Here is a 13,040-nt window from a genome sequence, read left to right as displayed (position 1 = left end):
GTACTCGGTAACTTGTCTTGCTTCAATAGAGTCCTCTTTCCTCCATGTTCCCACGAGTCGTCAGCTCTCTCTCCTCGAACGCTGGTTCCCGTCTGTCTTTTATACGGTCTCCCCACGCCAATTACTGCAACGAGACACAGGTGTCAGTCATTTTGCACTTGACCCACTTACCGCCGCTCGTCTCTCCACTCTCTGTCTCGTCGCAGACCTCGCCTCCCCCGCCACACTGTGTTTGTTAACTCTTTTGGTATTCCCTGTCTTGTGCCATGTTTTGTATTTCTTTGTAGTTTTTCATGTTGATTAGTTTTACCAAGTGTTTCCCATTTACCATGACCCCTTATTAAGCTAGTCTTCCCTGTGTGTATACATGTATATAGTGCTTGTTACACTTGTTTTGTTAGTTGTTGTAGGTGTTATGGGTGGTGTTTCCTCACGTGTACTTGTTCCAAGTGTTTCCCTATGTGTTTTATTAAAGTATTCCTGCATTTAGATCCACTTCCTTGCCTGCTCATTTACATATTTGTGACATGAAGCTTTATTTCCTAGCATTGTTGCTCCGAGCAAGATGATTCATTTCTAAACCTTTTTAATTATAATATTGTGTAATTTAGTAATAGTATTACAATTGTATGTATTGTAATATTTAATGTCTATTCGAATACATTTCTGCTAATAATCCCAGAAATATGTTGATTTTAGGTCAATGTTTTGGCTGTAAGTCAATGATGCCTTCTGTCGGTTGAGATAGTAAGATGGCAGCTCAAACACTTCCGGTGGCTTCACCGCCTGATGGTAGTCAATTATTTATATAGATATATGGTCACATCACATGAGTTTGATCCAGCAGACTCTTTTTGGGTAGTTTTGAATTTGATTGTGTGGGTAAAAATGGGTTTGGGCGGGTGGACAACTTGGGCTGGTTTGGGGTCAGTTCGGCGGTTTTCAAACAACTAAATTTAATAGTCTAATTGGTAAATAGAAGTGTGCATGTACTCCATAAAATCAGTCATCATGACCTTACTAAACACACAGGCCAACTACAGAGTTCAATCGCCAATCAGCGATCAGCAGGCAGACGTGATCATTCATGACTGATGGTTTGTTAACGCGATAACTTGCAGCTGTATTTTCAAGCGAGCGCTATGCCAAAGTGGCATAAATATACAGTAAGTGCATCTACAGTAAAGAGTGGGAGAGTGACCCAACTCTCAAAATATGTATTACACCCTTGGTGGGAAATGACTGGAAGGAAATATAACTAACTCTGAGAGCAAAATAATATGACTTAATTGAAATCAAATATGGGACACAAAGGTTAACGCATTCTTGTTGTTATTTTATCTTACAGTATGTATCAATGAATGCCACATTTTGGCTGTGGTGTGTGCATTAATGTGTGTGAAATGCCTGCTAATGTAATTACGTTGCTTATTCTGATCATTTATATTGGGCACTTTTTGCACTTACATTGGCTTATTCTTACTGTTGACAGTGAAATGACTATCTTAATGATGCATGTGTTTTGCGGGGGTCAAAGTCATTGGTTAATTTCTTGATTGCCGTTTTGACATCGTTTCCTGGACATTTTAGTCATATTTGCCGATCCTCTTTAATGCATTTTCCTTGTTTTGATCTGTTTTCCTGGGAAAAAGGTTTTATTTTTATTTTGTTATAATTTTTGGTTTCAATGAGATAAAAATGGCAATAAAATTCACGATTTTCTCAGCTTTTTGCTAAATATTTTGCATTTTTATATAAAACTTACCCACATTCAAGTGTTAATGAAATAATAATCCACTAAGCTAGAATGAAATTAGATTTTTTGTTTAAAAGCAGAGGGTCTGTCTTTCTTTTGATATATTGCATTTTCACTTTATGAGGACAAAAAAACAGCGTTTATACTCCTCTGGAGGTGCAGAACTTTATTCAGGCTTCCAGAAAGGCACTAAAATCAAAATATAGGAGGCTAGATGAGACTCATGAGGAAATACACACGGTGGTCTGAGAGGATACAAACAGAACATTCCAGATACACAAACACAACAGCACACTGCAAGCTATAGCACTGAACATTTCAATGTAAGAGAGGTTGAGACACGTTTATTTGAATGTGTTTCATCCTTCATTGTAAAGATTCTTCAGAGAGAACACAACCTCCAGCTACAGTTCATGCTTTAGTGTCTTCTCGTCCTTCTGCTTCAATAAATATGATGAGGTGTGGTGGTCCCTCTGAAGCCACTCTGACAGGACAGGTAAACTCCATCATGTCAAGGAGTGGCCAGGTTAAGACAATGACGTTCCCAAGACTGTAATGGCTCTGTTCACAGTTCGTCTTTGTAGTAGCCCAACTTGGCGTTGGACATCTCCTTCCGTAGCAGCAAGACCTCCCAGAACATCTGCTCTGCTTGGAAAAACACAGCATTATGTCAATTTTAGAGGGGAAATCTTCATAAGGACAAACATCTGCTTATGCATGTTTACTTTTACCACTCGCTGTGTTTACATAGACCCTAATAGTCTGATTATAATTGGACTAGCAGCACAGTCGGAATAAAAAAAAAGTCACAGTAACCATTGTCAACCGGAACGTATTGGCCAAATCTGATTTAAATTTAATTTAGATTATGGTGGTTTTACCCTCTGGGGTCGGCGGTATCGCCAGCGATACCAGCTCACTTTTTTTCTTATCAGTGCAAAAGAGACTCAAAATACTCTGTTGATTTTGATCTTACATATAAGTGTTATACATCATTCGATCCTAGAAGAATAGAAAGTGTCTATTTTTTTGTGTATATTCACAATAAAAACAAAGTGTTGTGCCTTTTGTCAAATAAATAAACATGATGCGAGTTTTGCCTTCTCTCTGTCAGTGAAGTCCATTCTGAAACGCGTCTGAAAATGAACTGTAACTCCGCGAATACTTGTCACAATGGCACGCGAGATTTTTCTTTATGAAGCTTGAACTCTCTTCTTTTAAATGAAGTAATTTATATAAAAAACAAATATTCTCAGTTTATGTAATCTGTATGAAAAGAGAGAAATGTCAGTCATTTTCTTTTCAGCTCATTATAGCTTATTAAGTGTTAATGTGCCACGCCCACGGAGAGCGTGCGTTATTCAAACGCAAATGATCTGAGGCAAGCCATTCAAACATGCCAACGCCCACATCATCTGGATAAAACACATCAAGTTTAATAAGAACTTGTACTTTACCTCGTCATGCAACACTGTGAGGAATAATACTATTTAATAATCCTGGAAAATGTACCAGAAGTGCTGGTAGTTTAATTTCGAGGAGCAATGGATCCAGCTGATGTAGTAAGTTATTTATTTTTAAGTGCTTTGTTCTACTCGACATATTGAATAGTGTCTGTAAACCGCAAAAAGACTGTTTAAAACTAAAACAGATACTTACAGTATATGAACCATATTAAATCCATGCAGAAAGCAGCATCAAGCTTGGATGCTGATATGTAGCTTTGAACGATTTAAGTCTATAAGATAAATGATTATATATTATATTAAGTTATTAGCTTACCATCTTGTTGTTTGACTAATCCTTGGAGGATGTAACGGATGTAGGTGAAGAAGTTGCAGACGGATGTAATCTGAGGTAGGTAGAGAAGAAAAGTTTGTCATTCACATTCAAACCCAGTACTACACATGACAACAATGCAATGATAACATTCAATGTATAAAAACTGAGTACTAAAATGCTGACGTGGCCAGTCATATTTCAACCCAGGTGAAGGCAGGTGTGCTGAAGCAGGTTGGAACTAAACTCTGCAGGACACTGGCCCCAGGAGCAGGATTGAAGACCTCTACGTTTACATTTATCAATCAGCTAATAATGTGCTGCTAATGTTACATAAACTATGTTCCCGTTCGCCATCTATGAGTCAGTCGGCTGCCTTCTAAAAATCAGCATCCTTAGAAACGCTTTGAACAACTTTGAATGTCAGTGGCAAAAGGCATATAATTCATCATAACATAGTAATACACATCATATACATAATTCACCTACTTCATTGCTAAATATACCAGATTTTTCTCATCAACAGAAAAATATACCAGTATAACCTGGCTTCTCTTAGACTCCCCTGCTTCAGAAAATAGTTAATGATATGCTAAAGCCCGGCCCTACGTTGCCGTGATTGGTTACAAGGTAGTTTGTGACGTCAGAAACACTGCGATTTCAAACCACGTTTTTGCGATAGTCTTTGGTTCACTGCAGTTTTAAAGAGAAAATAATCAGCAATGGAGTTGACTTATGATTTTGCACAAGGTTTGTCTTATAGCATATTAAAAACACTACATATACATATAAACAACATAAAAAACTTGATTTTCACCACAGGGGGACTTTAACGGTAGTCTCTATTTTATCTCTGAGGTTTTGTCTTTGGTCTGTATCAATCTCCAGGTGAGACTTCCTCAGTAGAGTGCTGAAGCGAATGTAAGTTTCACGGTCAATTCTTTACATTTGCTCTTTTTATCCACTTGCTCAATTTGGTAGGATGGTCTTAAGTCAAAACCATTTGATTTTTTGAGATTTAAAACATTAATTCTATACACATAATTATGCTCTCATTTGAATATGCAACACAAAAAAAACCCCAAGCATCCATATTTCACTAAACAAAGATGTTGTTATGCACATTTGTCTAACGCTAGACTGTGGGTAGGCCAATTGTAAATGTGATACAAATGTGAATGTGTATCGAATAACAAGCCAAAAATGTGATACTCACCCGATAGCGGCAGAACGGAGACACGTAATAATAGCTGCTGGAATCACCAAACTTGATTCTGTGCTTGCAGGTTTTGGTTTGACCACACAGGGCACATTTCCTACACAGTGGGAAAGAAATTGAAAGCAATTAGAAATGTATTATACCACAAACCTGATGGACATCTGAGGGGGGGATTTACGACTATGACACCAGGGTGAATAACTAAATGAAGCACAACTCCCTGAAACACAGACACAGGGCGGCACGGGCCAGATCAGGGGGACCGAGGGTCTAATCACGATTCACTTACACTAGAGTCAGTGCCATCCTTCCACAGGAAGAGCCCATCAGAATAAGAACAAAACCAACAAAAGAACACAAATACAGAAAAAAAAGAATGACGAATGAAAGTCATGCAGACAGTCATGAAATAAAATTAACAAATTGGATCTGACAAACTTCAGATACATATCTAATAATAATGTTTTGATTAAATGTAAATGAATGTATAACGGAAAGTGTATATTTGACGTTAGTCTCATTTTCTTTTCTTTTTTTACATTTTAATAATAATTAACTAAACGTACACACATGATACTGTTTGTTCCAGAAGCCATTTTACTCGAATATACATCACAATAGGGAAGAAAACAATATTGCAACTTCCATTTCATGCTGACATTAAGGTGAAGTTGTTGAAGTGAATTTACACAAATATGTACTGAGTAATATTAACTAGCTACATGTACTTACTATAGGATTAAGTTTAGAGTTTAGTTTATGCAAATTTTGGTTACAATTTATTCTAAGGTGTCATTGTTACAGTGTAATTATACATTTAAGTACTGAGTAATATTAAGTAACTACATGTACTTACTATAGGGTTAGGGTAGGATTAGGATTTGGTTGAGGGTTAGTTGCATGTAATTGTGCATAATTTACTGTTATTACTATAGTAAGTACATGTAACATAACAATGGCACGGTAAAATAAAGTGTTACTAAAACTGACTGCAATAGTACTGTTACAGTAAGTACATGTAATGTGTAACTACGTCGCCTTAAAACAAAGTGTTACACGATAAATTAGTTTACAAATAAAGGCAACCATTAATCTAATACTTAAATGCATTTGATGCCACTGTCACATTCATTGTTTATTTGCAGGATACATGGCTCATATTAAGAGTGATATGGATTTGAAAAACGGCGGGCCTTGTGTTGGTGAAGTGGGCGACACTCACTTGGGTCCTCCACACTCGACGGCAGACGCTTTGACCACCGGCAGCGGCTGGAAACCCACCGGCTCCACACTCAGTGTGTTCTGCTCCACCGCCTCCAGGATTGCCGATCCAAGCTGCGGATCACACAAACTACACATCAGCCACGCACAGATCTATTCACAATAACGTTTCCTCTGATACAATTTACTGAGGCTTTGTTTGTATGCGCCGTTTTAACAAACTTTAAAAATGATTCACTGATTAATTTGAATTTTGAAAGTTAATCCCATACATCACTAAAGGCTTTTTATCAAAGAGTCCAAAAAATATGCCTTAAAACAAACCACAAATTCAAAAGTCAATACCATTGTTGAGTATTTTCTCCTTAAAACTGCAGTGTCAAAAACACGGTTTGAAATCTCTGGTGTTTCTGACGTCACAAACTACCTTGTAACCAACCAGGTCAATTTGTCGGCGGGCTTTAGCATATCCTTGACAGCAAACTAGCAGTGGAGTCTCAAGAGATGCCAGGTTAACCGGTATATTTTTCTATTGATATGGAAACATGGTGTCTGCACACTTTTTAAAGTCAAATTTAAGGCTTTTTAAGACCTTTTTAAGACCTGAAGAAATCAAAATTAATACCTTACATTAGGGGTGCGCAATATTGACAAAAATATGTCTCAATATATTCAAAGTTTTGTTGATAATTAGATTAAATTTATATCGTGTTTGTGTACTGGTACCATGGCTGGTTTAGGCCTGTTGTTGACAGCTAACTCACGAAGATATATATATATTTTTCATATTCTATGCAGTGGTCAGTTCACAGCAGTGAAAGAAATTAACATTTTTTATTAAAAGACAATATTTGCAACCTTAAATTGAGTTCCAGGGGCATTTTCACCCATATATGGACTTTTTTTTTTTTTACTTAGAGGTATGCATCACCTTTTATGTCAAATTCTAACATTCAAATTAAATTATATTAGAATAATAACACAATACCACTGTTACCAGTTAAATTAAATCATTAAATCAAAATCCATCTTTGCAGTGCAGAGGAGACACAGAAGCAGCATCAGAACTGGCATTAATATATTTACACTCCATTTACAATTGCATAAATAAAGCTATGAGATATTCAATTCTTTCAATTCTTCAATTCTTAATTCAATATTTAAATATGAACTGATTTCTAATTGTAACATTTTAATTACAGGGTACTTTAAGTGTGAAACTAAACCCGCCAGTAGGCGGCGGCAAGTCTCAGGGAGTCATTCATTCAACCATTTTCAAACGGCTGATTCATTCCGGAAGTGCAAGTGATTGTTCATTGAATCGTTAAAATGATTCATTCAAAACGGGGATTTCAGTCAAGAAATCATCGCTGTCTTTTGCATTAAGACTCTGCTACGGTTTCATTTTGAAATCCGTCAGCGAATTAAAGGGAAAACAAACAATATTGACAATATTGTTTATAAAATGTAACTCACAATGTTAACTTAAGTTAACTGTTATATAAAATAAATATCATATTTGCTATTGTGGACGGGAAAACAGCCCTCTTGCTGATGTAATATTGTAATATTGTATGATAACAACATATGATAAAATACAAAAACTTTATATGTCTATTAGGGAAAATACCTATAACTGCACTGACACATCACGCAGTGAAAGCAAGCATGAGAGACGAGACGATGCGATGTCAGCTTGCAGTGCGCCCTCGTACATAGTTAACGTTACAATAAAACAATGATTACAATATCATAATAGACAATACACATCGCACACCACAACACACATAAAGAATGAACTTACAATTGAACTGAAACTAACCAGCTTTCTTCTCCTCTCCTGCTGTTTCCATAGGGGCTGTTTCACGTGCACGAGACAGACGTAATGCTGGCGCGAATGTGACGCGAAATGTTACGTGAACAAGCAAATCCACAAAGAACGAATAATAAATAAAAAAGTACGCTAATTAGATAGTTTTAATTTGGAAAACATTTAGATATGTCTAAGTCAAATTGCCATCGAAAATTTAACACCTTTCATAAGTAAAAATAAGACTTTAAGACTTTTTATGGCCTTAAATTTTAAAAATCTAATTTAAAGTAACACCACGTAACTTTTGGTCTCGGGGTCCCCCTACAGTTGGGAAACAGTATTTTCCTGTTTGATATACATCCCAGGTACAGTGGCATATATTTCAGCATGTCATATGAATATAATTACATGGGTTTTATTTTTTTTCTAACGACAAATGATCGCGATGATCACGTTTACAAGCCAGTGTCATTATAGTAGCCTAGTCTATTGGTTACCCTTTTACTGAATCTATATGATACTTCAATGCAATGTTTGAGTGGTAGAAAATAACCATATATCGTCAATATTATAATATCAAGCTACCATAAATAAATCTGCAAATTTTACAAATCGATTTGCATTATAGCTTGAGGCAAGACAAATAATCATCACCTGATTCATGAAGATAAACGGAGGATAAGATAGCTTCCGTAACATAGTCAAGCAGACAAACAAACACCCCAGACTACAGGGTGTCGTTAGTTGTTGCGTTAAATGTTACCAAGATACAATAGTGCTATTTTCTGATTGGCTAACAACACCAGACGAACAACACCAGAGGAGACGCGCTTGAATTCATGCCTGTTCCACAATGAGAGAGGTGCGGCCAGAGTTTTGGGCGCTGCGGCATATTAAATATATTACAAATAGTCTTTCACCGCGAGAAATACAATGTGTGGCGGGAGAGCGTGACAAAAGACCGAAATGAGTGACTGTCACGCTCAATGCGTAACACTTGACAGCCCTGCGATTTTAAGGAAGTGGGGGTGGTGGTGGAAGTGACGTATATGCCGTAAAGCAGTCGAGTTTTGTAGTTCTCTTTGTTCGCCGGTTACTACCCGAAACCCGAAGTTTAAAAGTACGATTAAAAACGCTACAGACCCCGCCAGGCTATGGCAGACGTGTCATTCAACCTATTGTAAGTCGATGTACCGTCACAAGAGACTTCGAAATATATTATGAAGGTTGAAAAGTTACCTGGTGTTACTTTAAGACTTTTTAAGACTTTTTAAGGACTCGCGGATACCCTGGAAAAATCGGATAGATTTAGCAACATAGCGAGTATATGATGTATATTACGATGTTATGATGAACTACATGCCTTTCTCCACTGAAGTTCTGAGTTGTTCAAAGCGTTTCTGATGATTGTTAGAAGGCTGCCTGCCTGATGCACCGAAATGGCGAACGGGAACATGGTTTGTGTAACAATAGTAGCACATTATTAGCTGTTTGATAACATTGTCAAGCAAAAGGCTAATCATATGACATCATCGCGTACAAAAGACGTCCCATTTCATCGGCTAGGCGCCAACCAATAAAACAGCTTCTTTGCGCCCTCCCTTTCTCGCCACCACTGAGTTTGCAAGTGCACACGTTAGTTTTGCATCTAATATGTTGCGAAAAGAGTTGCAAAAGTGAAGACGCTAAGGTTTGAAATTGCAGTGACAGATTTGAGAGGTTGCAAATGCTTAAGTGAGGTTGTACTGCGAATGTAATGTAAGAATAGATGCAAATGTGCACTACAAGTTTGTGTCTGTCATTGTATTTCTGTGAATGACATTTTACACATTTGTGACTACTACTCGCCAACATTTACCAGGATTTACTGCAGTAACACTAACTATATAATATAATAATTGAATTTTATTATATTATATTGTTAATGTAGGCATTTTTTAAATGTACTAAAGGGGTAATGAATTACAGGCCATATTACACAACATTTTGCTATAAGCTTGGAGTTTGTATTTAAAATAAATGTTTAGACTAAATACCATATAAAAATTAGGTTGTTAAAATCTTTTACAGACGTTACTGCTTTTGTTAAATAAAATACATTTACATCTGCAAACAAGCTACTGTCAACTGTGCATTTCCAAGAGGAAAAACATGCAATATTAATATTATTCTTGGAGGCCCCAGTGCAAATGCTCTCAAATGTAAGTCTGGAGCCCTGTGTCTGTATGTATCCCAACATCATATCTGGGCCCCTTCAAAAAAAATGTGGATACCCCTGGCTTAAGTGGAGTTATTTACTTTTCCATTAGGTATATATTTAATTAGGTACCTTGTCTGTAGTGAATTACTTCACTAAGCAGGCAGCATATATCTTTGCAAACTACACTTTCATATAGCAGACATTCATGTTTTCAGCAATTCATGAGTAGGTTCAACCACCAGAGAGCAGCTGAAGATCTCAGTTGTTAGCCCAGATTCTTAACCATTAGCTGAGCTGCCACGTTTGTTTAGTTCATTACAGCTAATCATTTACAGAATCCAATGTTCATAAAATATTAACAGTAGAAGGAGGAGCTCATATGTCTTACAGAAGGATGACAGCAGAAGCATACCTCGCTTTTAGAAAACGTCAAACATGGGTAGATGTCTTCTCTGTAAATGCGCTCGAGGAAGGAGCAGCTTCTTTCCAGGTTCGGCTCCTCTTTCCATGCTTTGAACTCCGTGAAGAGCAGTGAATCCACCTAACAAATGCCAAAAACACACATATAATATTTAATATTCACCATTATAACAACTTTTATAGTCCATTTCAGAACACTGGTTGAGGGGAAGATGATGACGAAGATGCAAACTTTGAAGTAAGTTTCTGACTGTACCTTACACAGCTATATATTGTGTAGCTTCAGTCACGCTTGAATTTCATTATATGGAAAACGATGCCAGTATGTCATATTTAAATACCTTCCACAGAACAAAGACATACAGAGGTACTTTTCCCAAAGCACTGTTAGTCAACAATGAACGCAAGTTCTGTAACCGATTTTGTGTTTCCTGAAACCATAGTACCAAAGAACATTCACAAACAACATTGCAAAGCTCTCAACCTGTGTTCACGACATAAAACAGAGTCTGCCCTCCGTAAACTATCTAATGACCTGATGCTCTGTCGATTCAAGGAATTGTGCTGTTCTAGTTTTCCTTGATCTTACCACAACATTTGACACTACAGAGCATGAAATTAGAGCATCCAATTAAGTAGAAAGTTTTTCTGTAGAAATGGGAAATGACTCTTCTTCTGCTACTCTAAATGTGTGTGGGGAGTTCCTCAAGACTCCATTCTAAGTCCCATCTTGTTTTCCCTATTTGTGTTAGTTTCTAACAAATAGTTTCTATTTGTCAAAAAAAATTATTGATTATCATTGTAATGTTGACGACACACAGCTATATATATATATATCCTTTGAAGGTCACTTAAAAATGAAAATTATACCATAATTTACTTATCCTCAAGCCATCCTAGGTGTATATGACTTTCTTCTTTCAGCTGTAGGATTGAAAATAATCCAAGATATTTGAAATGAAATACCCTCTTTCTACCACAAGGACCATTTGGAGTTCCCAAAGGCACAGAGGGGCTGATAGTGATCAAGGCCTGTAGGCCAAGATGTGTGCACTCCGGGGGTCTATACATTGTCACACCTTTTGTACCATGGGGGAAGTTGTATTTATCTGATTGGTCAGCTTGAATGCCTCACATTTGGGTTTAGTTGTATTTATCTGATTGGTCAGCTTGAATGCCTCACATTTGGGTTTTAGTCACATGGTCAGGGAAAGGATAAAAGAAGATTGTAACTGTTGCTCTGTCTCTTTTATTCTCTGGCTCTCTTCTTACCCTATGGGTCCCTTTCTTGGGACTCTCTCACTTTACCTCCAATTTTCTCTTACTCTCTCTCTCTCTCTCTCTCTCTCTCTCTCTCTCTCTCTCTCTCTCTCTCTCTCTCAGGTAACATTTTACATATATGCTGGGTACAATTAATGATATAAGTTATTATTATCTCATACATCTATTTTGTAACTATTTTAAGTGTAACCATAACCATATTTTGTCATTAAACCTTTTCAATTACAAATAATGTGCTAACTAGTTTTGATTTGGTATTGACTTTGAAGTGCTACCTATTGCAATACAATATTGTCACTCTATATAGCAACACTCTCCCGCATATTAAGCTACTGTAACTGTGCTATGAATTTCCGTCGTTGGTATAAGTAGCAATGGGTGTTAAAAGACAAGACATGTGCAGTTTTCTACCATCATGGTATAATAACGTTTATTATTATACCATGTAGTAAATTACATATAATTACATGGTAATAACGGTATATTAACGTTTGTTTAGTCATTCGTCAGTCTTGCAGACTTAACCCCTGCAGAAAATCCACCTTTACACAGCCAAACACAATCAGAGTTATATAAAAAAATGTCCTGGCTCTTCCAAGCTTTATAATGGGAGTGAATGGTGACTTAAATGTTTGAAGCCCAAAAAAGGGCATCCATCCATCATAAAAGTAATCCATACGGTAAAAAGTAAAGTCAATGCGGCTCCAGGGGGTTAATAAAGGCCTTCTGAAGCGAAGCGATGCACTTTTGTAAGAAAATTATCCTCATTTAGAACTTTATAAACCGTAATCACTGGCTTCCGGAGTTCCAGCCCTAGAGTGAACTCTGACCGATGACACATGACATATTGACGAACGCAAACGCACAGAGGATAGAGCAAAAAAAACACCGGTCATGAATTTGAAGAATTCTAAAAAAGTCTATAATTTTTTAAAGAGGAGCTTAAATTTGTTGCCTAGCCCTATTTGTTTGTTTGAACCGCGAGAGCCGTCTACTCTGATCCGACTCATGATGTAGGAGTAGCGTAAACTGTGAGAGTGAGAGTTCACTCTTCGGGCCGGAAATTGACTTGTGATGTAAGATGTAGGAAAACTAAAACTTTGTGGCGAACAAACACTTTTATTAAAAAAAGACAGGAAATTACCACTATAACCAGTAGATGGCCGCAGAGGAGCACTTCTAGGGTTATTAGCCATTTTCACTCCCTACTATATGGAAAAAAGAAGTCACAGTCTCATGAAAAACAAAAACTTCTTCTACAAATTATAACTGAATTATACAGAAGACAAGAGCTCTCCTTTTATAATCACTAAAGCTGTCGGTCAGTTCAATATGACACAATAAAAGAACA

The 13,040-nt window shown here is 37.0% G+C and overlaps 1 protein-coding gene across 8 annotated transcripts in view; it reads right to left on the bottom strand.

Annotated features, from left to right (window-relative positions):
• Positions 1 to 1,895: 1,895 nt before the first annotated feature.
• The window catches only part of rab3ip (RAB3A interacting protein (rabin3)), a 44,805-nt gene continuing 33,660 nt past the window's right edge, over positions 1,896 to 13,040 (bottom strand). For 4 of the 8 annotated variants that reach the window (XM_077235342.1, XM_077235337.1, XM_077235340.1 and 1 more), the window contains 5 exons: positions 10,401 to 10,529; positions 5,977 to 6,089; positions 4,752 to 4,851; positions 3,539 to 3,608; positions 1,896 to 2,404 (listed from right to left, as the gene is read on the bottom strand). In XM_077235342.1, coding sequence (XP_077091457.1) covers positions 2,322 to 2,404; positions 3,539 to 3,608; positions 4,752 to 4,851; positions 5,977 to 6,089; positions 10,401 to 10,529 — 495 coding nt within the window. In that variant the 3' untranslated portion in view covers positions 1,896 to 2,321. The remainder of the gene's footprint in view (positions 2,405 to 3,538; positions 3,609 to 4,751; positions 4,852 to 5,976; positions 6,090 to 10,400; positions 10,530 to 13,040) is intronic. The other 4 variants (XM_077235343.1, XM_077235339.1, XM_077235341.1 and 1 more) reach the window with 1 other exon arrangement.

This window comes from Siphateles boraxobius, unplaced genomic scaffold (genome assembly GCF_051911475.1).
Source record: "Siphateles boraxobius isolate OS27281-9 unplaced genomic scaffold, OSU_SipBor_1 19, whole genome shotgun sequence".
In the NCBI taxonomy this organism is placed as follows: Eukaryota; Metazoa; Chordata; class Actinopteri; order Cypriniformes; family Leuciscidae; genus Siphateles; species Siphateles boraxobius.
Note: the sequence above shows the minus strand (reverse complement) of the source record. Positions and strands in the feature narration are given on the sequence as shown.